Source organism: Mesoplodon mirus (genome assembly GCF_964341445.2).
Source record: "Mesoplodon mirus genome assembly, chromosome: 2".
Taxonomy (NCBI): Eukaryota; Metazoa; Chordata; class Mammalia; order Artiodactyla; family Ziphiidae; genus Mesoplodon; species Mesoplodon mirus.
The window spans coordinates 114,987,640-115,015,045 of record NC_138977.1 but is presented as its reverse complement, the minus strand read 5'-3'; the positions used below and the strand labels follow the sequence as shown (position 1 = coordinate 115,015,045).

Here is a 27,406-nt window from a genome sequence, read left to right as displayed (position 1 = left end):
TCTTATCAAAGCCAGAGATGATTCCATATCAAATTTGAGACTGAAGCTTTTTTTTTAAATGATAATTTTTATATGGAGCATGCCTTGATATACTTCCTCAGGAGCCCAGTGGAGATGATTCTTACCATGTTAGGTGGGGGACAAGAACAGGGCTAGTAGAGAATAAATATATTTTTGTATATCTTACCACATTGTTCTTTTGATTGCTTTACTAGCCAATATATTTATGTCTGAGCTGACATTCTCTGTAGCAATAAGAAGAAATGATGAAGATGGTAAAAATCCCAAATCAAGCATGACACAGATATAAAGACAGATAGATGTGAGAGGAATTTAAATATAGAGCATTTATAAACTCTTTTAGTACTTTAGTTTATTCTTGTGCTAAAAAGGCTCTCGTCCTAAATTGGTTTTCAAACTTGTAATAGACAAGAAAAAGAAATTGGAAATGTTAAGAATTGGAATAAGAGGAACAACAATCTATAATTATTTGCAGATAATTTAATCATTTGCAGAGAAAACCCTATAGAATCTACAGACATTACTAGGAATAACTGGAGCATTTAGCAAGGTAGCATTTCTATACTAACAGAAAACCTGGAAAACTAAATTAAATAGAAGATACCATTTACAGTAACATCAGGTGTTTTCAGTAATCACTAGTTATCACTTTAACAGAAGGTGTACAGTACTTTTACAGAGAAAATCACTGAACTTTATTGAGAGGTAAACTTTACTATGAAATGTATCATATATGGTCAACTGATCTTTGACAAGCATAACAAAAATGCATAGTGAGGATAGTGTCATCTCTTTCATAACTGGCGTTGGGATAATAGGATATTCATATGCAAAGAATGAAATTGGACCCTTATCTAATTTTTTTTTTTTTTTTTTTTGCGGTACACGGGCTTCTCACTGCTGTGGCCTCTCCCGTTGCGGAGCAAGGCTCCGGATGCGCAGGCTCAGCGGCCATGGCTCACGGGCCCAGCCGCTCTGCGGCATGTGGGATCTTCCCGGACCGGGGCACAAACCCGCGTCCCCTGCATCAGCAGGCGGACTCTCAACCACTGCGCCACCAGGGAAGCCCACCTTATCTAATTTTGAACCACACAGAAAATGTTTTTGTGACTGTGCACAACATGATTTTTGACTATACACAAAAATCAACTCAAAATGGATTAAAAACTTAAACATTAGACTTGAAACTGTAAAACCCGAAGAAGAAAATATAGGGGAGAAGCTGTTTGACAGTGGCCTTGGCAGTGATTTTTTCAACCACAAGAAAAGTCAACAAAAGGAAAAATGGACAAGTGGAATTAAACTAAAACCTTTCTGCACAACAAAGGAAACCATGAACACAACGAAAAGGCAACCTATGGAATGGGAGAAAATATTTGCAAATCATATATCTCATAAAGGGTAATCCAAAATATATAAGGAACTCCTGCAACTCTGTAGCACAAACCAAAACCAAAACCAACCAAACAAAAAACAAATAACCCATTTTAAAAATAGTCAAAGAAACTGAACAGATATGTAAAGTGCTCTCCATCACTAATCACCAGGGAAAGGCAAGTCAAAAACACGAGATATCATCTCACACCTGTAAGAACATTTATAGTCAAAAAAACCTGAAGGTAACAAATGTTGGTGAGGGTGTGGAGAAAAGGGAACCCTGGTGCACTGTTGGTGGGAATGTAAATTGGTGCAGCTGCTGTGGAAAACAGTATGGAGGTTCCTCAAAAAATTAAAACTATAACTACCATATGCTCCAGCAAAACCACTTCTGGCTATAGATCTGAAGGAATAGAAATTAGGATCTCAAGGAGATCTCTGCACTCCCATGTTAATTGCAGGATTACTCACAATAGCCAACATATGGAAACAACCTAAGTGTCTATGGATAGATGAATGAATAAAGAAAATGTCTGTGGTATTTTGCTATGGCAACCCGAGGAAACTAATACACGACCCCTCTGTGCTTATATCCCATACTCATCTAGAACCACTTTCAATTTACTCTTATGTGCAAGAGCTTAGTGTTAGCAGTAATTTGAAGAACTAATCATATGCTTAATTTAAAGCAAGGCAGAGAGTCATATAACATCTTGCCTGATGGTGAAAGAACAGTTATTTTGTCTGGAGGTTACCTGCGTTTTACAAAGTAGGCTCTGGGATATATCTTGCGTTGTGTAAATGTCTCATTACACTGGAGCTTTTTCAAGCTTGTCAGCTCTGCTGTAAGTAAAGATTATCTCAGGGCCCTCGGGTTCTACACCTGTAATGATTCTAATCAAATCCAGAAAGGATGCTTCTGATTCTGTATCTGCCACTTGAAAGGACAGTGAGCAAAACTGAATTCCTGGTGCTGAGACTGCATGGAATTCCTTTCCTTGGCAGAAAACCAGAAGAATATTTTTGTAATTAAAATACCTGCATAGGGCTTCCCTGGTGGCACAGTGGTTGAGAGTCCGCCTGCCGATGCGGGGGACGTGGGTTCGTGCCCCGGTCCGGGAGGATCCCACATGCCGCGGAGCGGCTGGGCCCGTGAGCCATGGCCGCTGGGCCTGCACGTCCGGAGCCTGTGCTCTGCGGCGGGAGAGGCCGCAGCAGTGAGAGGCCCGCGTACCGCAAAAAAAATAAAATAAAATAAAATAAAATACCTGCATAGCTTTAGGCAGAAAAGACCTCTAAGGAAAAAGAGAGAGATAACTTTCCGTTATTGATTTTATTTTGCTGCCTTTAAAAAAAGAAAGAAAAAACCAGAATATAGAACCATCAGTCTATACTTATAATACAATATTCTTTTTACCCTCAGTTGAAATATGCACTATTTGGCAGATGTGTATGGCTCATCCAGAAGAGTAGCTGTCAACATGGTGTGAAATAAGGTTGGGTCTGTACTGTCCCAAATACCTACCTTCCTGGCTCCATCATAACATCTGTCCATTCTGTCACTAGTGACATTCTGTACAACTTGCTGTTGGTACAGACCTGGGACCTAGGTTTGCATCAGACCCGGGAAAGTAACGTTATTGGGAATCACCCTAATTAAAAGTAAACTATTTTTGAAGGAAGGAAGAAGTTAGGACTATGACTCACTGCAGTGGAGCAATTCAAACAGTCAGGGAATTGGGTTGGGACACTACATATTTTGAGTGAAGATAAAGACAGTTATAAAGTGGTAGACAAATTCTAAAGAGTATGAAGATGATGGAAACCAGCATAATCAGTCTCATAGTTTTCTCTGGAATCAGAAAGGGAAGCTATCCTAGAAACACTCTGGATATTTCCACGAATGAAACTCTTAAATATGTACTACATTCATGGAATACTTCAAGCAGTGAGGAGATTTTTAATACTTAGTGTTAAATTTCAGATTATTATTTAATATACATCTTTTGAGCTTATGTGTATGTAATCTAAACAACATGTTGTTTCGGGAAATTCATTGTGAAATGATTGGGGAATTCAGTGAAAATCAAACTGCTTAGTCTAAACTGATCAGTTAATTGACAGTTAAATTTTATATATTGATGAACAGAGGAAATTTCTACCTTACAGACCATTTTGAGAATGAATAAAGTTGGTAGGTGGTTAATGAGGTAATTTCTGTATATACTAGCCTATCCGCAAATTGGCAGTTTTGCATATAATGAATGTATGTTTGAGGTACTAGAAGGAGTAATACAGATGTACAACACCAATGGCTTATTTACAACACCAATGGCTTACTATTTATGAATGCTATAGAGCCAAACAGCAAGATTTAATGTTTAAATTATACTGAAAAGATCAAGGAATCAGAATAAAGGATGTCAGAACCCTGTGTATATTAAACGTTCTTTTTTTCTGGATTTGGACTGGTGGAAAGAATGTGATGGCTTTAAAATGATATTCAAGGTCAAACAAAAATTCTACTGCTTTGATTATCTGAAATAAACCAAGAGCCAGGGAGAAAGTATGGGAATGTCCCTATTGTGCCAGCATTGATGTTACAGAGTCCATGCACTAAAGATGCATTTGCATCATGGAAAATTCCCTAAGACTTCACTTAGCATAATTCCTTAATTCATTTTTGAAGCCAACATGAAATAGAAGCAACAAATATCATGTCTGAAGCCCTGGGTTCTAGACCCAGGGTTTGTGAAAATCATTCTTCCCATATGATCTTGGGCAAATGGCCAGCCCCTCTGTTTTCATATCCTTAAAATAAAAAATACTAATTGTACTAATTGGAAATGGTCTTTTCATGCCCCTTGCAAGTCTAAAGAGCCCAGAAATCTAAGGCAAGTGTTTTTTGTTTTTGTTTTTCCTTCCTTCTCTGCATTCTTTTTTTTTTTGTGTGGTACGCGGGCCTCTCACTGTTGTGGCCTCTCCTGTTGCGGAGCACAGGCTCCGGACACACAGGCTCAGCGGCCATGGCTCACGGGCCCAGCCGCTCTGCGGCATGTGGGATCTTCCTGGACCGGGGCACGAACCCGTGTCCCCTGCATCGGCAGGCGGACTTTGAACCACTGCGCCACCAGGGAAGCCCCCCTCCTTCTCTGCATTCTTGATTCAACTTTTAGCATCCCATTTAACTAGCCGTAGGACCTTAGACAAGATGATTTAACATCTTAGTTGTTTCCTCATCTTGAAAAATGGGGTTAATATTTAATAATAAGTGGGAGGTCTTCTCTGGCAGTCCAGTGGTCAAGACTCCATGCTTCCACTGCAAGGGGCATGGGTTCAATCCCTGGTGGGGGAACTAAGATCCTGCATGCCGCACAACGTGGCCAAATTAAAAAAAAAAAGCATGATAATAATAATGAATGGGAAAGTGCTTATATATTATCTGGCAAATAGTATGCCACCAGTAAATGTTACCCTTCCTTCTGATCAAATAACTCAAATTTACCTGTTAGTATAATATTGGCCATTTTTGTCTGCTTTTGGCCGTTTGGTTTGGCTTGTAAATGTTGATTCCTATCTGTATTTTAGAAAATTTGAAATCTGAAATCGTATATTCTTAGGAAAAGCTGGTATGCTTGTGATCTGCTTTATTTTCTTTTCACACCGGCCTCTCAGCGCCACGTCCTGTGACTGCCAGTTCTTTTGCTGGACTTGCATGCTCCCAACACACCCCTCTGCTCAGGAGCAAAGAGGCTTCTCAATGGAGAAAGTTAAAATTTGCTGTAGCCATCTGTCTTTTGTTGGAAGAAGCAGTTTAGCTGTAAGCTGTAGCTACTGTTTTAACAGATTTACAAATAGCTAGGGCGGGTCTGGCACAGGCCCAAGTAACCAATTGGACTCATGTGTACTAATTTAAGACCCACTGCCAGGAAGAAAACTTCCCTTAGATACATCAGACTTTGTTATTTGCAGGGTGTCAGTTAAGATAACTGGAATAGAAGATCGAGAACACAAAGGACAGGAAGGTAGGACCAACATTTCACCTGTGCCGGGGGTTGTGTGTGAATTTGTGGAAGTCTGTTTCATTGGGTTGGAATATTTTTGTGTTCAGCATACCTCAAGCTAATAAAGAATTGAACCTCAGTTATCATGTTTTGCTGTGGGAAATGATTAAGAGTGAGGTCATTTATCAACTTGTCTTGTGTAATTCATGGCAAAACATTCCATCAGTCCTGATAGCATTTATGATTTCCTGACATTGTGTTATGTATATTGGTAACTATTTATTTATTCTTTATCTGCCTTCTCTACATAAAGATAAGCTCCAGAAGGGTAGGGACTCCTTTTTGTTCTGTTCACAGCTGTATTTCCAGTGCCTAGAATAGTGGTTGGTACCTGGTCGGTGTTCTTTAGATATTTGCCAAATGGAGGGACCTGATACACAATGTTTGAATATTGAAAACTTAGAGCAGGAGTTGGCAAACTAAGGTCTGAGGGCCACATCCAGCCTGCCACCAGCTTTTGTGAGTAAAGTTTTATTGGAACACAGCCATGCTCCTTTGTTTACATACTGTCTGTGGCTGCTTTTGCGCTCTAACACAGGCTTGAGTAGTTTTCACAGAGACCATATGGTCCAGGAAACCTAAAATCTCTACTCTCTGGTGATTACAGGCCTGAATTAAAGCACGGAGCTTGAGATCTGGCAGACCTGGGTTTATTTTCTGGCCACTTAGCTGTGATTTAAGCCGAGATTGGACTTAAATCACTGGAAAAAGATAATAATGATTCCTGTCTCAGTGAATGGTCGTTAAGGGTCACTGAGATGAACACTCAGGGAATTAGCTGCTGTTAGGGAGCCTTGTGTGGTAAGCATTTCATCTGTTGTCAGCACATTTATTTGCAGGGCATTGGCCAAATGGAAGTGACTGAGGCCTGGCCCTTTCCCATGTGGCCACTGAAAAGTACCTGGAGTTTTTCCTCCACTCTATCTGCTTTGATACCATTGCCATGTTGTTGTTCCTGCTGTGATATGCTAATTTTAAAAATGTAGTTTTTAGAAATATCTGTTGTTTTATTATCATAACAGCTATTAAAATTGCATCTTCTGAAGTCAGAATACAATTTAATTTTTATTAAGTTCTACTTCATTTACATTACAAAGAGAAAAAAGCATAATTTCTACTTATGGATGTACTTTCGCAGATAAATTCCTTTAAAGGAGACCAAAACGCTAAAGCAGTGAAAAAACCATCTACTGCTATAAGCTAATGAAAAATTATCTATTATCTTTCATAAAATTAATATATTCTTTTTGAGCATTTGGAAAATACAAAGGAGTATAAGAAAATGGTTAAAAATTATATTCCCACTACCCAGAGAGAAATTTGACTTTTAATGTGTTTTTCTCCCATTTAAAGGTTTGAGATGTAAAAATAATTTTTGCCACCTTTTTTAAACTTAATATTATGTATAATATGTTGTCCTGAGGCATAAAAGTATTTTAAGCATAACTTGTGGTATTTTTACCAATATCATATTTTGAGAAATGTCAGCCTTTTAGAAAAGTGCAAGAATAGTGCAATGTACACCTGTGTACGCTTCACCTGGAATCACCAGTTTTTAATGTTGCCATGTTAGTTTTACCTCCCTGTATAGTTTTATTTTGGTGAGCCCTGAACATGATTTTTAATGACTACACCTATTTAATCTTATGTATGTATCATAATTAACCATTCTCTTATTACACCTGTTTAGTTTCTTTTACCTCTTTTTTTTCCATTTAAAATTGAGTTTAGTGAGCATATATATTAAGCACTATACATACAGGATCTTGTTTTTAAAACCATAACCCTAGTGGGTAGATATTACAGAAGAAAGGATTAAAGCTTAGGGAATTTAAGTAACTTGCCAAGAAGTGGTGGAGCTGAAACTTGAATCCAGGTCTCTTGGATTCCAAAGTCCCTGTTCTTAGTCATTTCCCAGGACTGCCTGTCTGCCCTCTACTTAGATGGTGACTCTTCTGCAAAATCTTCCTGACTTCATCTCTCTACTCTTCCTCGGCTCTTAGCACTCCCTCTTTTTAGATGGGTCAGTAGCTTATTTTATTACCTCTTCGCTTGTCTCCCCACCGTATTAGACTATGAGAACATTTAGCTGGGTCTGTGTTAGTGACCTAGTATTCCCTGTTTCTGGCACACAGTAGCTGCTCAATAAACGTCTGTTGGATAAAGAAATGAATAGGTGAAAGTGTCTTAATGCATATTGCTAAATCACTTTTCAGCACTCCTGTACTAGTGTAATTTTATTAGCAAGATTTCTGGTACCGAGCTCACTGCACACTCACTAGCAATGAGAACTTGAACTTCAGCAACTTGAAGAACATGTTGTTTGGACCATTTTATATCCACATCATTCTTCCACCTTTCTATACGAGAAAGATGTAGGTATATCCCATTTCCTTAAATGAATATTTTATTTTTATGAAGGCTGTCGTTTGTTGTCATCATAAAATACATATTCATTGAAAAGAATTGTTAAATTGAAAGACATAAAAAGAGGGAAAAAGCATTAAAAATTCCACCATTCTGAAACTTTTTTGATTTAAAAAAACCCCTTCTGGTGTTTTTGCATCTTTAAAAATAAGCCATATGTTCATCTTTCTTTCTCGAAATAATACATACTGTGAATATTTTCCTATATATTAATGAACCTTTGAAAACCAGATTTTCAAAAGCTAAGTAGTATACCATCTCCAGGAAAAGAAAAACACATATTTATTGTCCAAACAGTATTCTATGATTGTATACATAGCCATAGTGAACAGTTTAGGACACAAATCTTTGAGTACAACACTAAATACTTGATTTTTTAGATGAAAATATATCAGACATACAGAAAAGTTCAGATATTAAGATAACGAACACCCAAAGATCTACTCTACAGATATTTAAAGGTATCCAGTAACTTCACTTTTAGAGTAGGAACTCCAACTACATATAAAGTGGTTAGAAAGAAAAATGTTTAGCATCAGCAGAGATGTTTCTGCCTTGGTATCCCCTAGTTTATGTCAAATGAATGCTAGGTTTTCCAGTTTGTGCAAATGTAGTTCAAGCTGTCTCAGATCTATTGCGTTTATCCAATCCTTTTCTTTGATTCCTTTGGGGACACTTATTTAAGACAACTTTCCTTGACTACTGCATCAAGAGCTGGCACAGCTGCAGACACAGCTGTGGCTTTTTTAGTTTTAGCTAGAAACTCATCATTCACACTTCCTTGAACCCAGCTGGATGTGTTCTTGCTTCCCGGTTGGTAATGCTATGATTCAACTGTTTATTTAAATATATATTGATGATACAAACTGGATAAAATCATTATGAATTATCAGATGTAATTTCTATTGTCTTATGCTGTCTTGAGAGTTATACATTGCTTTCACTGCCACTAATTTCAACAAGGAAAGAAATGGACATCATAATGGTAGAAATCTGTCAGCTTATTCTGAGGATCCCCTGCTTTTTTGATCTGTAAGTTAGATCCTCTAATTTGTAGTCTGCATCCCAATACTGACCTTGTTTATTGTGCTGACTACTTGAACTTTCATGTAAAATATTACAGAAAGATATGAAGAGTAGGTAAATGCCCCCTCCACTGAAAAGTATCGTCTCATCCCCTTGCCAGACAGTTGATTCCAAAGAACTCAAACAATTAACATAATTAATGTAGTTTCCCCTTTTTATTTAATAGTGGAAAGATTAACCGTCCCTGCCACACATTGAAATATTTTTTTTCTTCATTGCTCATTGCTGTTGCTTTTGATTTAGTTTCTTGTTAACTTTTAACTTTTCGATTTCTTATCTTAGCTATTTATGTTAATTTTGCATTACCCTGCTTAATCTATACCAACAGTGACATTGAAGGGAAAGGGACAGATGGAGGAGTTTCAGTAGGATTTTAGCAGCTACTTCTGAATTCTTATTTATATGTATATTTTCTACGCTTACATCTAGGGTACCCTAGGGGAAAAAAAAGAGGCAAAATTCTCTTCAAAGATCAAAAGCAGCTACAAGTGAATGAACACCTTTAAAAATGTGGCCTCCAGTCCTTTTTTTTTTCTTCTTCTTTGAGTTACATGTAAAGCTCGGCTGTATTTGATGTTTGCACATTTCAGGCTCTTTGGCAATGCGCTTTGGCACTTAACTTCTTTCTCATTTTCCCTCTGCAAGAGAGTCACCTGCACTTCAGAGCTGGGAGGCTGTGAGGAGGGGGTTTTGGTCCCCAGGATTTCCAGAGGACTCGGGGCCGCTTAGTAGTTACCTCATTTTACAGAAGTCCAGGGTGAAAGAAGGGACTTAGCTCAGGCCTGCATTTAAGGAATTATGATGCCAAGAGCAAATACTGGTCTTCTGATCCTCACATTTAATACTTAGTGTCTGTGGTCTCTTTACCCCACTATTGTTTTTACCTCAGGGCAACGGTTCTCACAAAGGTAAGAGTTTTAGAGCAATACTTTTGGTGATTCCATGCTAAAAGGATCTTATACGAATGATACTGAAGATTTTGATGTATTTTTTTTCTTCCCAGGATTCATACCTGTATGTAGCCTTGGAGTGGCTCAAGTGGGCAGGATGAACTTTGGAAAGGATGTCAGCACCTTGAAATATTTCACCATCTGTGGCTTACAAGAGGGCTATGAACCATTTGCCGTTAACACGAACAGGGATATTACCATGTGGCTAAGCAAGAGGCTTCCTCAGTTTCTCCAAGTTCCATCAAACCATGAACATATTGAGGTTTGCTTTTCCTTTAAAAATCAGACCATTGCCAAAAACCAGGAGCGGGTGTTCCTACTTGGACAGTTGCTGGCATTTCCTTAAAATGATGTCTCTGATGTGTTCCACTGTAGGAGAATCTAAGGACAGGGTTACCCTCTGATTTTAGGTACTTCTGAGAGGCTGATTAGACTGATTACCTACAGTTAATCCTCGAACAACTTCGGGGTTAATCTGCATATAGTTTATAGTCGGCCCTCTGTATCCACGGTTTCAGCCAGTCGCGGATTATGTAGTGCTGTAGTATTTACTATTGAAAAATATCCACATATAAGTGGATCCAGGCAGTTCAAACCTGCGGTGTTCAAGGGTCAACTGTATATACTTCTTTTCTTATGTAGGCAGTGTCAGGCTCAATCTGAATATATACAGTTTTAACATGAATTTCCCAGATCATCTTCTGAGGTAGAAACAGAACTGTGAGTATGTCTGTAACACAGCAATTTAATGATCTCATTTATGAAATTATGCCATGGGCGGGCCATGTTTTGTGTTGTAAAGGTGTGATGCACGTTAGGGTTTTAGAATCAGGAAACTGACAGTGATGAGCATTTGAACAATCACGTCTTCATTTGTTAGGTGACCAGAATAGACGGCACCATCGACAGTTCCCCGTGTTTAAAGGTCACTCAGAAGTCCTTTGGCTCTCAAAACAGCAGCACGGATATCATGTTTTATCGTCTGAGCATGCCCATCGAGTGCGCGGAGGTCTTCTCCAAGACTGCGGCTGGAGGGATCCCTGGTGCCAGTCTCTTTGGGCCCAAGAATGATTTGGAGGATTATGATGTGGATTCGGACTTTGAGGTTCTCATGAAGACAGCTCATGGCCATCTGGTGCCAGATCGAGTGGACAAAGACAAAGAAGCTACAAAACCAGAGTTTAACAACCACAAAGATTATGCTCAGGAAAAGCCCTCTCGTCTGAAACAAAGGTCATTGATACATGCAAAATGATTTTTAATTTTTTTTTAATTTTAATTTTTTTAATGATTTTAAATATGTAGTTATTATGTTAGGGGATCACAGGAGAGGGTAATAGTGGGTAAGGGATTTCCAAGGTCAATTTTTTTCTTCCTCTTCCTCCTTCTTTATGTACCAAGGATTCTACAGAAGGAAAAGCAGCCTGTTGGCCATCTAATTTGTTACCACTAACAATCTATCTAAAGAGTTACCTTTTCTATGATTTTTTTTTTTTTTTTTTTTTTTTTTTGCTGTACACGGGTCCATGAAATAACTTGCCTTTTCCAACCTTCCCCAGCCCCTGGTCATCACCATTTTACTTTTTGTTTCTATGAATTTGACTGCTTAAATACCTCATATAAATGAAATCATACAGTATTTGTCTTTTTGTGACTGACTTATCTCATGTAGCTTAATGTCCTCAAAGTTCATATGTGTTGTAACATACGTCAGAATTCCCTTCCTTTTTAAGGCTGAATGATATTCCAGTGTGTGTATATACACCACATTTTGTTTATCCATTCATCCAGTGATGGACATTTAGGGTGATTCCACCTCTTGGTTATTGTGAATCATGCTGTTAAGAACTTGGGTGTGCAAATATCTTTTCACAACCCTACTTTCAATTCTTTTGGATATATACCCGGAACTGGGATGCCTGGTACTTCTGTATTTAAATTTTTTTTTAAATAAATTTATTTATTTTATTTATTTATTTTTTTGGCTGCGTTGGGTCTTCGTTGCTGCGAGTGAGCTTTTCTCTAGTTGTAGTGAGTGGGGGCTACTCTTTGGTTCGGTGCGCAGGCTTCTCATTGCAGTGGCTTCTCTTGTTGCAGAGCACGGGCTCTAGGCACACAGGCTTCAGTAGTTGTAACTCGCGGACTCTAGAGCGCAAACTCAGTAGTTGTAGTGTGCGGGCTTAGTTGCTCCATGACATGTGGGATCTTCCTGGACTAGGGCTCAAACCCATGTCCCCTGCATTGGCAGGTGGGTTCTTAACCACTGCACCACCAGGGAAGCCCTATATTTAAATTTTTGAGGAAAAAAATTTATATTGTATTCCATAGCAGTTGTACCATTTTACAATCCCATCAGCACTGCATGAGGGTTCCAATTTCTCCAAGTCCTTGTCAACCCTTGTTACTTTCTGGGTATTTGATAGTAGCCATCCTAATGGGTGTGAAGTGATATCACATTGTAGTTTTGATTTCCATTTCCCTGATGATTAGTGATGTTGAGCATCTTTTCATATGCTTATTGGTCATTTGTATAACATGTTTGGAGAAATGTCTATTCAAGTTCTTGGCCCATTTGTTGATTGAGTCATTTGCATTTTTGTTGCTGAGTTGTAGGAATTCTTTGTATATTCTAGATGTTAACCTTATCAGATATATGATTTGTATTTTCTCCCAAGAGTTAGTTTTTAAGATGTTTATATTTACATTACTGGTTGAACCTTAGAGTATTCTCTCTAAATAGTACTTTTGAATGGATAAGAAGGTAGATTGTTTTAGCATCCTTTCTTACACTAAATATGAAATTCTCAACCTCAACACTATTGCCACTCTGGGTTAGATAATTATTTATTGTAAGCGTCTGCCTTGTGCATTGTAGAATGGTTAGCAGGATCCCTCCACCAGTAGATGCTAGTGGCACCCCTCCCCCAACAAGTTGTGACAACCAAAAATATCTCCAGATATTGCCAGATGTCCTCTTGGGAGCTAATCATCCTGGCTGACAACCACTCTACTAAGTTAATTATATGTTTATATTTGAGATAGGCAGAACATTTTAATGTTGCTTATTCCTAGTCCTCTACTATATTCCAGATTTTTGCTTAGAAGGACAAAGCCAGATTACAGCACCAGCCATTCTGCAAGACTCACAGAAGACGTCCTGGCAGATGAGAGGGATGACTATGATTACTTGATGCAAACGTCCACGGTATGAGGTTGCAGCTTTTGTCATTTATTTCTATTTGTCAGTGATCATGCTTTGCATTTCAAATAGTTAACATTGATTCGTACTATTTAGCAAGCTTATTTTTAAAATAATTATTCACTTATATCTTGGGGACTGAAAAGTTGAAAGATGTATGTATATTCTAATGGATATTATGCAGTAAGAGTGCTATTTTAGGAAAAATAATCCTTAATGGCCCCCTCAGTCCTGATTTTGTTCTCCTCTTTCTTGACAGCATTTTATTTGCCACTTAAGTTTTCCAAGTACATTTTGCAGTTTCTTTTGTCTCAGTGATATGTCTGCAAGATCATTTATCATACTTTGTTAGAGGTCAAGGTGTGCTGTCTGCCATTTTGAATTTTTAAAGCACTTCTCATAAAACACCAAATGGAAAAAAAATATATAGCTGTGTCCCTTTTAGAGTTCCCCCATATTTGAACTTGACTTTCACGTATCAGATCTGAACTATTTCAAAGTGATTTTAAGGGTTCAAAATATTATGTTAGTGATAGCATATTCAAGGTATAAAACAGGTATAAAAGCTGTAGCATAGATTATTGTTCTTGTGTCAGCTTGAAGAATTCAAAGCTTACCTGTGTAATGGATTGATGATTTTATCACATAAACATACTATATATGTACTCCCCCATCCATTCATACTTGGAAGTATAAAAAGCTTCAGATCATCTTTTGCTCAGATAGTCTTTTCTCTTTTTCCCATTATTTCTGCAATAATTCAGGATCTCTGTTTTAAGACTTTTCCTTCGCCACATCAGTCCTTTGTGCCTATAACATTTTACTTAGGCCAAAGGATTTTTTTTTTTTTTTTTTTTTGCTGCTTTAAGCTTTGGGTTTTGTTGCTGTTGTTATAGCATAATTGAATATACTATTATTAGTATGGAATATACTATTATTTTCTTTTTTATTGAAGTATAGTTGATTAACAATGCTGTGTTAGTTTCAGGTGTACAGCAAAGTGATTCAGTTATACATTTGTGTATATTGCATTGACCAAAAAGTTTGTTCGGGTTTTTCCATAAGATGTTACGGAAAAACCCAAATGAACTTTTTGGCCAAGCCAATATTTTTTTCAGATTCTTTTCCATTATGTTCATTACAAGATATTGAATATAGTTCCCTATACTGTGCTATACAGTAGGACCTTCTTGTTTATCCTTTCTACATATACCAGTTTGTATCCGCTAATTCCAAACTCTCAATCCATCCCTCTCCCACCCCCCTCCCCTTGGCAATCCCCAGTCTGTTCTGTATGTCCATGATTCTCTTTCTGTTCCATAGATAGGTTCATTTGTGTCATATTTTAGATTCCAAACTAAGTGATATCATATGGTGTTTGTCTTTCTCTTTCTGACTTACTGCATTTAATATGATAATCTCTAGTTGCATCCATGTTGCTGCAAATATGCCAAACGATTTTAAACAAAGACATATCTTCTTAGACATTGCAAGTCAAAGTTTTGTTTCTTTTTACTTCACCAATACTTGGTGTTGCTATCTCGACAGTACTATTACTCAGTGAGAATCTTTCCTGGACAAGAACCTGCCAACGTCTGGGTGGGCTGGATCACATCCGATTTCCATCAGTATGATACAGGCTTTGACTTGGACAGAGTTCGTACAGTGACCGTGACTCTAGGAGATGAAAAAGGAAAGGTGCATGAAAGGTTGGTTTTCCTCGATTTCTTACATGAATGACATTTGATAAAAATGTTGATAAACCTTGGCATTTTTTTTCTCTTGGATTTTATGTCCAAGATAATATTCTGTTTATAGGAACAGTGTAATCAGACCGTTAATGTCCATGTCCTTTTTATTACTCATACAAGCCAGTAAGGAATCTGAATATATTAAAAGTGCAAAATCTTATAAAGTAAGAGCAGTGCATCTTTTTGGGGTAATAATCATATATTCCTTCAGGTGACATCGCACACGACTAATGACTTGGGTTACCATTACTTAGCCATTGTTTGAGGATTAGAGACGGGCGACTGTGAGGCATTTAACCTGTGGTCTGATCTGTATCTTGGGAACTGGTTAGGAGGTGGGGAGAAAAAGGTGAAGACAGTGTGGGCTAGTGGTTTAGACCAGGTGGACGCATTCGAACTCAGACTGAGGAGCCGTGGGTTCTTTCCTCAGCTTTGCCATTGACTCGCTGTGTGGCTTTGGGTAAGTCAGTTACAGTTTCTGTGCCATCCTTTTTCATTTATAAAACAAACCAAACTCAAACCAAACTTCAAAAAAGTGAAGAAGGCTATCTTCCTTGCAGAATAAGACAAGAGAAGATCTGGCCATTTGCATCTACTTTGTGTGCCCGTGCATCCTCTCTGATCTGCTGTGATGGGTCTCCTAGAAAGAGCCCCCCCATAATGTTGCTTTTCTTTTATACCTGCACCATCATTTTTGGTGACCGGAAGCTCCCTCCCCTGCCTTCAGGTTGTAACACTTGAACCGCAGTGAACTTAGCACTTGAGACAGTGAGCCTAGCAGAAATTCTCCAATGAACAGTGCTTTATGTCAGTAGGGGGGGCCCCAAACCACCTGTTTCCAGGAATATTCTGAGGGATATATTTGAGTTTCAGAGATGGGGACAATGAAAGGAGATAATAAAGGGATATGATATCTGACTGATGTTTTTGGTGTAGGAAATACAGGCTAGGGAAGTTGTTGAATCTTACATAAATAGAGCATAGAAACACAGCCAACTTTTGACTATTCAGAAACTGACTTTATCTCCGCCTTCTTGCTCTTTTCCTCCCACTTGCCTGTGTTTGCCCTTTTTGCCAGCCTCATTCATACATGCACTGCACAGGAGTAGAGAAAGGGAAGGAGGTGAAACTCAAATCACTTAAGTTTGCTACTATCTCTGGTAAAGGTTTTGTTGAGGGTGAAACTCAGGTGGGGTTTGTTGTTTATATCACAGATCTTGTGCACTTCCCAGCTAAGTCTGTCTCTCATAACAGATCACCAGGAATTGTCCAGAAAGGGGCTTAAATTTAGCCAAATTTTATATCTGTCGAATCACTGACAGCTCACATAAAATTGGCCTAAAGACTTTGATAGTGTTCAGAAACAGGTGCTTCTCATCTCAGAACAAGTGGTTAAAAAAAACAAAACAAAACCCACGAGATTTGTGACCACCTAGAGGGGTGGGAAAGGGAGGGTGGGAGGGAGACGTAAGAGGGAGGAGATGAGATATAGGGTTGTATGTATATGTATAGCTGATTCACTTTGTTATAAAGCAGGAACTAACACACCATTGTAAAGCAATTATACTCCAATAAAGATGTTAAAAAAAAGCCATGAGAATGAAAATTACCAATTTGGATGATTATTACATAGTTAAACTTTTGTGTGTGTGTGTGTGTGTGTGTGTGTTAGTTTCTGCTTTATCATAGTTAAACTTTTTTGAACCTCAGAAAAAGGTCCAGTTTGGTTTGAGTTTTTGGAGGGAAGGTGCAGGTCAGTTCTTATCCTTGGTTCCAACTCGTCAACCCGTCTTCATTAGGTGTGAAATTGAGAGATTGGAAGACCTGACTCAGAATGTCCACTGAAGTCAATGGAGTTTTTGCTCAGAATCACCGAATCGGGCCCACTGTACACCTGTCCCATTTCAGCATGAGCTTGTTGCTTGCACAGCATAACTTAGGTTTAGTTTGCCGGACGTCCATGCTTTCCACGCTACCTGTGCTTGTTCAAAGATAAACATGTTTTTTTTGCAATTCAGCATCAAACGCAGCAACTGCTATATGGTGTGTGCGGGTGAGAGCCTGAGCCCCGGGCAAGGACGCAACAACAACGGCCTGGAGATTGGCTGCGTGGTGGACACCGCCAGTGGGCTGCTCACCTTCACGGCCAACGGCAAGGAGCTGAGCACATACTATCAGGTATGTGGTCAGGGATGGCCTTGTGCTTCCAGGGAGGAAACCTTTATCTCCATTAGAGGGGAGAACACAAGTAAATTATAAGCTAGAAGGAAATGAAAACACAAATGAGTCAATTCTGTATTTTTACTTCTGTTGGAGTAATAACAGTGCCATAAGCCCTTCAGAGTAAACAGTACCTTCCTCCAAAAATGTTCACATAGTCCTGAAATGAAATATTCCAAATAATTATTGAAAGAGAATATCTGCATGAGAGGAAGAAAAAGTCTTTTTCTGTAAAGTGTTTCTTAGGTGTTAGGAGGAAAATGTATTTTTTGTGTGTTCCTTCCTTTACTAATATTATTAAATTCATTTGATTATTTAAGGTGGAACCAAGTACAAAATTATTTCCTGCAGTTTTTGCACAAGCTACAAGTCCCAACGTTTTTCAGTTTGAGTTGGGAAGGATAAAGGTAAGAAAGACTCATTCCTGGTATTATATTTGGGTTGTTTTTTGTTAGGAAATACCATTTACTTCTTCAATTAATTCCATACTTTATTAGTACTGATATTAATCACATAAATCATTCTTTAAAAGTTTCCATATTTGAAAATTCTGTAATCTCGTTAAGGTCACTAGGGTAACATAAGTAATTCGAAAGGGTTTTCTTTGGTTATCTTAAGTATATTATTCAATAAAACTAGGCTTGTACAGAACACAAATGCCACATTACATACAGCTCAGTAATCACTGAACTCACAGGTAAGCTAGTGAATGGGCTTGAAGAGCTGAAAGTATGCTACATTGTGGTAAATGCAAGAGTGGCAGGTATTGAGTACTCTGGGAACATAAGTGAAAGGACAACTAAGTAGGATGGGGTGGATCAGGTAAAGCTGAAAGAGGAGATGACATTTAGGTTGATTCTTAACTGTTGAATTACAGGTCTCAGGGTACATTTGCTAGGAGAGGGCATTCTAGACAGAGGGTGAGAGAAAGTGAAAATACATAGGCATGAAAGTGCTGAAGGTTAAGAAATTCAGTGTGACTGTAACAAAGGATATTTCTGGGGTGTGGCTAGAGATGAATATGGATGGAAGGTAGTCCAAGTTGAAAAGGCCTTAAATGCCATATTAAGAAGTGTACACCTATTCCCTAGGCAGTGGTGCCTTACTGGAAATTTGAAGCAGGGGATTGAGTATAATCAAACCTGTTTTGGGAAAATAGGTTGGTAGTAATGTGGAGAAATATCTGCCCTCAAAAGAATGAGAGCAGGCAGTAATAATTATCTATCAAGAATTTGTTATTGTCCACATGGGGGAAGATGATGAGATTCATGAAAGTCATCATAGAGAGAGAGTGATACATAAGAAGGTGTTTTAGGGGAGAGATTAACAGAATTTGTCAGTGAATTGGATTAATAGGATTTGTTGAAATTGGATTTGGTGCTCAAGGAGAATGAAGAATCAAAGATTAATTTTTTTTCTTTTTTTTAACTTTTTTTGGGGGTGGACTTTTTTTAAAATTAAAGTATAGTTGATTTACAATGTCGTTTTAGTTTCAGGTGTACAGCATGGTGATTCAGTTATGTGTGTGTGTGTACTCCTTCAGATTCTCTTCCCTTATAGGATATTACAAAATATTGGGTATAGTTCCCTGTGCTATACAGTAGGTCATTGTCGGTTATCTGTTTTATGTATAGTAGTGTGTATATGTTAATCTGAAAAGGATTAATTTGAATAATTTTAGTTTGGCCAGCCAAGGGATACTAATACAACAACAAGCAGAAGAGCCTGCTGAAATTCAGGAAAAGGAATTGAATTGAAATTCGCAATTGTAAACAATGAGATGCTGGGCACCCCTCAGGGTGAATTTAGTAGGCAGTTTTACCATGCTGGCTCAGCGACCTTGGACATATTTCTTAAACCATGTGAGCTCAGTTTCTGCCTTTGTAAAATGAGATTCCACCTGCCCCAGAAGAGCCAATACAATATGGACTAAAGGAATCTGTGATTTTTTGTTAAGTAGGAGAGCTTTAGTGACCTTTCCAGAAAAATTTCAGTAAAATGATGGAAGAAGCCGTAGTATTTTGTTCAAGATCATTCAATTCATATTATTATTTGAGTTTGAACGTGAGGGAAAGGAGGCAGCAAGTTTGGATGACTGAACAGGGAGATCAGCTCGGTGGTTTGTGACCACCTAGAGCGGTGGGATAGGGAGGGTGGGAGGGAGGGAGACACAAGAGGGAGGAGATATGGGAACATATGTATATGTATAACTGATTCACTTTGTTATAAAGCAGAAACTAACACACCACTGTAAAGCAATTATATACTCCAATAAAGATGTTAAAAAAAAAAGTTAAAATTTGACAGAAAAGTGGTAGTTTCTCAGAACCGAGACTCTGATATTGGTCTATTTGACATTTATGTTTCGTGTTTCATAGATATTGCAAATTGGATATGTCCGAGACTGGACTTCTGACCCTCAGTCCCCCCTCCTCCTGACTTGCCTGCTCAAGTCTTCCTGATCTGTCAGTTAATAACTCAGACCCCAAACCTTGGAGTCATCCTTGGCTTCCCTCCTTTACATTCCGCATCCCAGTTCCACCCCCCAGCAAATCCTCCACCTTCTGACCCGTCCCACCACCCCTCCTGCTGATCTGCCCTCCATCACCATCATTTCCCATCTGTATTTTTCGCCACTAGCCTCTAATTCATTCTCACCCCTCTGTTTATCATAGAACAATCTGAGTGACTGTCATGATTTTAAAATAAAAGTCAGACCATGTCACTCACTTCACTGCTCGAAACCCTAGAAACCCTGTTTCCCTGAGAGTAAAAATCAGAGGTCTGAGGATGGTTCTCAAGTTCTAAACCACCTGACCTCCTCTAACCCCTCTGACTTCATCTCCTCCTGCTGTCCCCTCCTTCACTCCACTGCAGCCACCCTGGCCCCCAGCTCTTCCTCAGACTTGCCAGGCAAACTCCCTCCTTGGGTTCTTTGCATTCACAGTTCCCTCTGCATGGAAATTTCTTCCCCTGCATATCCACATGGTTCTTCTCTTTGGATTGTTCTGTAAATGTCATCTTCTCAGTGATACCGTTCTGACCACCCTGTTTATTATTACTGTCCTACATTCTGATTCCCCCATCCTGTTTTTTTTTCTTCTCCATGACCTCTTTTCTAATAACTATTTAATTACTGATTTTGTTTATTTTATGTCTAATGAAAAAGAAATGGAAGCTGTATGAGGGTAGGGATTTTGTCTGTTTTGTTTCACTGATACATTCTCAGTGCCTGGATTTTTTGTCCCCATTAGCAAAAGAGAATAGGAAAGTAGCTTGAGGATGAGCAAGTCTAAATAATGCAGTAGAGAAGGTTCTAGAGGAGAGGAAGAAACGGAAGGTAATGCGGAAAGATGAGATAATTGTTTTATTGGCCCAGAAGAGGCAGGCAGGGGTGGTATCACGATCATAAATGAATGAATAAGCTTTGGCATAGTAGAGACTTTTCTTTCCCTGAGGCCATACTGCAGGAATTGGAATGGTTGGATACATATTAGAGGTGGAGGAGAAAGAAATTGTGTTTCTTGTTTAATAGTTAGGTGTATCTGTTGAGTTGTCTCTGGTGTATTGTTGGTTACTCAAACCTGAGAAACCTGAAGATGAGTGAGGGTGTGAGTAGTTTAAGGAAGGATGAAGTGGGTGACAAAGGACAGACAATAAGAGAGGGAGAAAGCCAAGTGGATGTGACCAGTCTTTCAGGATGTTTGGATGAAAGCAGCTAAAGACATGCCAAGCGTCCCTGAGGACCCAGCTTGGTGAAGAAATAGGAAAGGTACATGGTTATACTCTCTTGCTCTTGCATTCTCAGTGTGCCATTGAATATATGGGAAGGAAACATCCCCAAATTTTCTCCACTTGTCCTTTCAGAAACAGCTCAACCCAATTTCTATTAATTTTTGTATTGACTCTGCTCAACACTTAGCGTATCTGTCATTATCTCTTTCCTGTACAGAACTCTAGTCATCACTTTATTGACCCCCCAGGAGCGTCATCCATTCATTCTTTTTCTGCTTCCCCATCTCCTAGAATGTGATGCCTCTCTCAGCGGGATTATTCAAGAGCGAGCACAAAAACCCCATGCCGCAGTGTCCCCCTCGTCTCCATGTGCAGTTCCTCTCACATGTCCTCTGGAGCAGAATGCCCAACCAGTTCTTGAAGGTAGACGTGTCTCGAATAAGTGAACGCCAAGGCTGGCTGGTGCAGTGTGTGGAACCTCTGCAGTTCATGTCTCTCCATATCCCAGAGGAGAACAGGTCAGGCCTGAGCATCCTTTACTATCTGATGGGGACCCATCAAATTAGATGCCTACCCCAGGGTTCAGGGGTGGTGCTGGGGAAACAAAATGGGGTTTAAAAAATACTGATTTCTTGGGGCCATGCAGACGTTATTTTGTACATCCCAAGTTTAAGTCTATGTCTCAACTCCTTGGTTACTGAAACAGAATTATTACAGGTAAAGACGTGATTTGATAGTGTATGATTTCTTTGCTCATTCTTGTTTTGCTTATGAGAATAACAGTAAGTAAAAATTCAGACAAGTACAGCTGCCATCTGACTTAAGACAGCCGAATAAGAGAGTATCACAGAACTGTAAGATAGTAAAGAGGGGATCAGAAAAATCACTTAGTTCAGTCCTTTGTTTGACAGATGGGAAAACTGAGACTAAGAGATGTCAGTGAAAGAGCGTTGTGAAAATACCTTGAGGGCTTGGGAAACAAGTTTATATGCATTCTAGACAGTCATAGTAATGATATAAAGTACACTTAATGTTCAGAGGTGGCTTTGTTTATGATTTTCAGTTTTTCCATGTGAGAGCCAATTAAATTGCAGGATTTCATTTTAGCAGCCTCATTATCAGTAAGTTTGGGACCAAGATTTCCCTCCCAAAATATCATTAAAAAGTTAAGTCAAAAACTGAGTGAAAACATTTCATGAAAACAATGCAAAGACACACATATTTGTTATTTTTCTTATATTTTAAAACTCTACTCTTAAAAAGCTGTAGGAGCTATGTTCATTTTTATATATTTAGACATGCTTGGCACTTTTATTTTCTTTTAATACCTTTAAAATTTAACCTGTATTTTGGAAAACAATTGGGCAGTTCCTCAACAAATTAAATACAGAGTTACCATAAGAGCCTTCAATTCCACTCCTAGGTATATACCCAAGGGAAATGAAAACATGTCCACACAAAAACGAATTTCAGAGCAGTATTATTCACAGTAGCCAAAAAGTGGGAACAACCCAAATGCCCACCAACTAATTCGTGGATAAATAAAGTGTGGTGAATCCATACTGTAAATCTATTTGGCAATACAAAGGAATGAAGTACTTATATGTGCTACAAAATGGATGAAGCTTTAAAACATTATACTAAGTTTTTAACTAGTTATACTACTACCACATGTTATAGGATTCCATTTACAGGAAAAGTCCGTAATAGGCAAATCTTTAGGGAGAGAAAGTAGAATAATGTTTACTTAGGGGATGCAAGGGCAGTGGACCTGAGGAATGACTGCCACTGGGTACTACCGGGTTTCTTTTGGGGTGAGGAAACGTTCTAAGCTTAGATTATGGTTATGGTTGCCCAGTTCCATTAATATACTAAAGCCATTGAATTATTTATTTTAAATAGGTAAATTGTATAGTATGTAAATGATATCTCAACAAAGCTGTTTCCAAACAGAAGAAATCCAAAGAAAAATTAATCTGGCCAGGTGAATTTTTTTTAATCCATTAAGTATTTATTTGTATATTTTTAGGTGAAATAATTAGAGAGATACAGCATTCATAATGTACTCTTTAGAGGATTCAATTGAATTTCATACTTTTTATTTTATGTGAGAAAAGTTTTATTGGAATTTTGCATCTAATGTTTTAAAAAAATTACTCTGCAACCAAAAGAAACATCACATTTGGGAAAGAATTTTTCTTTATAAGGGAAAATATTCTATCTCTATTAAGCAGAGAGTTTTAAGGTTGTGATTTAATATGTTGGCATGTCATAGAAACCCAGCATACACTCCTGCCATAGTAATGTATCATTTATGTTAATTACCTGTGATAAATTATATGCAAATGAATGGATAATTTAAATTCTTACTATAGACTGTAAAGAATGAGTCAATTTCCCAAAATATATGAAATGCAAATTTGTAAAAAAAAAAAAAGTGTCATCGGAGTCAGGTTGCAGAGAAGATAAGGATAGGAAAATAACAAAGCCGGGACCGATCCACAGTCATTCGCATCACACCATGGTATGGTTGCACATTGGTTTCACACTTTGTAGAAGCTAAAGAAAAATCTGATGAGTTTCAAAATTCAGATTCCAAAATGGAAATGCCGACTAGTATTCAAGTAGAATCTGTTCCTCATGCCCCAATAATATGACAATTAACTAATATTTTAAAAATTGAACGGTAGTAGATGTATGTCAGTCTTCTGTTTCTTTCATGAGATATCTCACTCATGGTTCATAATTTAATTTACTTATTTTGGGGGTTGTTTCCCTCTTTAACTAGGTAGTAAGCTGCCTTAGGGCAGGAATCTTGTCTGTATTGTTCACCATCATTTCACCAGTGCACAGTGATCGATACATAATAGGTACTCCGTAATATTTGATGAATAAAAGAATGATACTGAGTCATGAAGGAAATTTCTCCCCTGGAGACTTTAAAGACTATAATGAGTTGTATTAGTCAGATTTTACTGTAATGGCAACCCCCAAGTTTCGGTGGCTTGCAAAGAAACCTGTGTTTCTTGCTCATGTTACATGAGGTCTTGGGTCCACTGAAGCTCTGCTCCAGGCCGGGGAGATGGTCTGCAGATGCGGTTCATGTGCCTTCTTGCCCAGCTGGTGGGACAGCCCTGATCTGGGATGTATAGCTTCCATGGTCAAGGGTAGATATGAAGGAGGTCTTAACAGACCTCTAAGAGTTTTCTTTTCCCTTGTGGCAGATGTTCTGTCCAGTTACATTTTATTGACCAAGGCAAGTGAGGTAGTCAAGCCCAAAGTAAGTAGGGCTGATAAGATGACTCCATCTACAGGGAAGAAGGAAGAAGGAGAATATTTACTGACAACAATGCAATTTACAGCACGTGCTAAAGATGTGCTAGATGATATATTTGGCGTTGTGCTTATAACAGATGAAACAGTGAGTTATTTCTTTTGCTCTCCTCCAGTTAAAGCCATTGTTCATTAATGTATGAATATTGCTACAACGGGTTGGTGTGGAAAGACAGACTAAATTAGCTGTGGTATATCCTTTGGTTTGCCTTGACCTAAGTCAGGTTATGAGAAGTAGACTACAACTCCTTCCGATTTCTCTCCCATTCATTCATTCATTCCACAAACATGTATTAATGCCCACTGTGTTCCTGGCACTGGATAGAAAATAGTGAGCAAAACACACGACCCTTACCTTAAAAGACTGGCGTGGTAGGGAGGAGGGGTGCTTTATAGGAAAGAACATGGCATCGTAAAATGAATCATGGGTGGTGAATTGGGAGTGGCAGCAGCAACGTAGATTGTAGAGTCCTTATATATCGTTTCTAGCAACTGACGTTTTGAGATTGATCAGACAGTAGACTGAATTGCGTTCTTTGGTAAGGACCTAGAGTTCAGATATTCTGTGTTGCTACAATAAACGGGTTTATATATTTTAGCCATTAGCCAGGCTGAGGGATGGGTAACAGTCTTCTTGGGAGATTGAAGAGCCCAGTTAAGATATGGGAATCCTCCACTACACCTTGAGGTGGTGGGGGCTTGCTCAATTATACCTTTCCAAGAACTAGGTGCTAGCAACTGGGCCCAGCAGATGTGTGGTTTCCTGGAAGTCTAGGTGATACACAGGGTGGGTAATTATTTGCTAGGCATTTTATAATGCATGAATCTTCTGACTCTGAGAGTCAGAAGGTGGAGTCTGGAATAAGTCTGCGCCATCAAGCCACAGTGGGTTTTAGCAGAATGCCTGTGACCTGAAAAGCACAGGTACAATGGATAGGTGGTGTGGACAGGATGACAGGGTATCTAAGGATAGGGGCAAAGCTTAACAATAAATAATCACAAATAATTATTCAGTACCCATTGTGTGCTAGGCTAGGTGCTGGATGAATACTAATAACCACAGTACATAATAGCCCCTGTCCTGATGAGCTTATATTACAGCCTCACCAAGGATACATTGCTAGATGAATGAGTGGTTCCCTTGATTATCAATATATCAAGTTTCTACCTTTAATACTATAGTGTTGCCCATGAACAATCTATGTAATTTAAAGAGTTTAGAAAAATTAGCGCATCTAAAGGAATTATGTGCTCTTAAAATAGATTTTCTTTTAAAGGGAATGACTTGACTTTAGGTACATTCTGGACATATGCTTAAGGTTTAATTGCGTTGAAAGGTCATGATGTGTACTAGGAGCAAAATGATCTGATATAAACTCAGATTCCCAACAGAAACTTTCCTGAGTGAAAATGTCCCTAATAGTGTTTGTTTCATGAGTGGCACATACCTGGTGGAAACAGGGTGGCATTGGCATATGTTTGGGTCCGTGAGGGTCGTGTAAGTAGGTAAATTATGTGAAAGGAATTATCCCTCTGTTTACCTACTGACTGGTTACACTCAGAGCTGATCCTAAAGTCAGAGACAAAGCAAGATAGCCTAAGGCTAAGTTTTCTGGCTTCTTGAAGCAGTTTAGCCAAATTGGAAAAGGAGATTCAGGATTTTTCGAAGAGTGCTCAAATTCTGAAAGGAGGGGAGTCCCCAGGGTCAGCTTGAGACCCAGATATCTAAAAGAGATGTTCAGAATCCTGGGGTGATGAAGAATGAAGAAAGCTCCAAGCACTAGTGACTGGAAATTTTCAACATCAAATTCTATCTGGAAGAAAACTTAAAAACATCTAGAACTGATTTTTTTAAATCTATGCTATCATCAAACATGTCACAGAAAACTAATTTAAAAAATAGTGTCTGTTTCCATAACTTGTGACATCAATGACATATGTAGATTTCTCCTCTGATGGAGAGTCGTTTTTAATGTCCATGTTTAACTTCTCTTGTCTCCAGATCTGTGGACATCCTGGAACTGACCGAGCAGGAAGAACTGCTGAAATTCCACTACCATACTCTCCGGCTCTACTCGGCTGTCTGCGCGCTTGGGAATCATCGGGTGGCCCACGCCTTGTGCAGCCACGTGGACGAACCGCAGCTGCTCTACGCCATCGAGAACAAGTACATGCCCGGCTTGCTGCGCGCCGGCTACTACGACCTGCTGATTGACATCCACCTCAGCTCCTACGCCACCGCCAGGCTCATGATGAACAATGAGTTCATCGTCCCCATGACGGAGGAGACAAAGAGCATCACACTCTTCCCCGACGAGAACAAAAAGCACGGTCTCCCGGGCATTGGCCTCAGCACCTCGCTCAGGCCGCGGATGCAGTTTTCCTCCCCGAGTTTTGTCAGCATTAATAACGAGGGTTACCAGTACAGCCCTGAGTTCCCGCTGGACATCCTGAAGGCCAAGACCATACAGATGCTGATAGAGGCCGTGGAAGAGGGCAGCCTTCACTCCCGGGACCCTGTCGGGGGGACCACTGAGTTCCTCTTCGTCCCTCTCATCAAGTTGTTCTATACCCTGCTCATCATGGGCATCTTCCACAATGAGGACTTGAAACACATCTTGCAGTTGATTGAGCCCAGCGTGTTCAAGGAAGCTGCCGGTCCCGAGGAGGAGGGCGAGTCGCCAGAGAAGGAGCCCTGCGCGGAAGACTCCAAGCTAGAAGGAGCCACTGAGGAAGAAAACAAAGGGGGTAAGAGGTCCAAGGAAGGCCTGCTCCAAATGAAACTGCCCGAGCCAGTTAAATTGCAGGTAATCAGAGAAAAAGATTGCAGTGAATTTCACAGCCTATTAACACTGACCTTTGTCTCTTTTTCTGTGTGTGTGTGTGTGTATGTGTGTGTGTGTGTATTTGTATTCCTGGGTAAAGATAGTTCTTCATAAAATTAACCAACTTCCTGTTATGCCTGGGGACATGCCCATCTAATTTTCTTGCATTTGGAATGAAGTTCATTTATTTTCCAATTGAGTCAGTTGACATATTTTTTTGTATTTTTGTCAAGGTGGTTTCCTTGGTCAAGTACGTGTCCGCCCAACATACACGTGTGTGTGTGGCATGTCGCTATTTCTCTGTGTGTATGTGTGTGTGTGCGTATTTGTGCATGTGCATGTGTGTATGTCTATCTGAAAGGAGCATAGGAGAGGGGTTTTTGTCCTGCCAGTGTTACCGAGTCCAAGCTCATGTTGC

The 27,406-nt window shown here is 39.1% G+C and overlaps 1 protein-coding gene across 2 annotated transcripts in view; it reads left to right on the top strand.

Moving 5' to 3' along the window:
• The window catches only part of RYR2 (ryanodine receptor 2), a 729,440-nt gene that overhangs the window by 478,015 nt on the left and 224,019 nt on the right, over positions 1-27,406 (top strand). For both annotated transcript variants that reach the window (XM_082634943.1, XM_082634944.1), the window contains exons 30-37: positions 9,979-10,187; positions 10,806-11,158; positions 13,016-13,130; positions 14,673-14,833; positions 16,894-17,053; positions 17,416-17,502; positions 21,122-21,348; positions 26,166-26,970. In XM_082634943.1, coding sequence (XP_082491069.1) covers positions 9,979-10,187; positions 10,806-11,158; positions 13,016-13,130; positions 14,673-14,833; positions 16,894-17,053; positions 17,416-17,502; positions 21,122-21,348; positions 26,166-26,970 — 2,117 coding nt within the window. The remainder of the gene's footprint in view (positions 1-9,978; positions 10,188-10,805; positions 11,159-13,015; positions 13,131-14,672; positions 14,834-16,893; positions 17,054-17,415; positions 17,503-21,121; positions 21,349-26,165; positions 26,971-27,406) is intronic.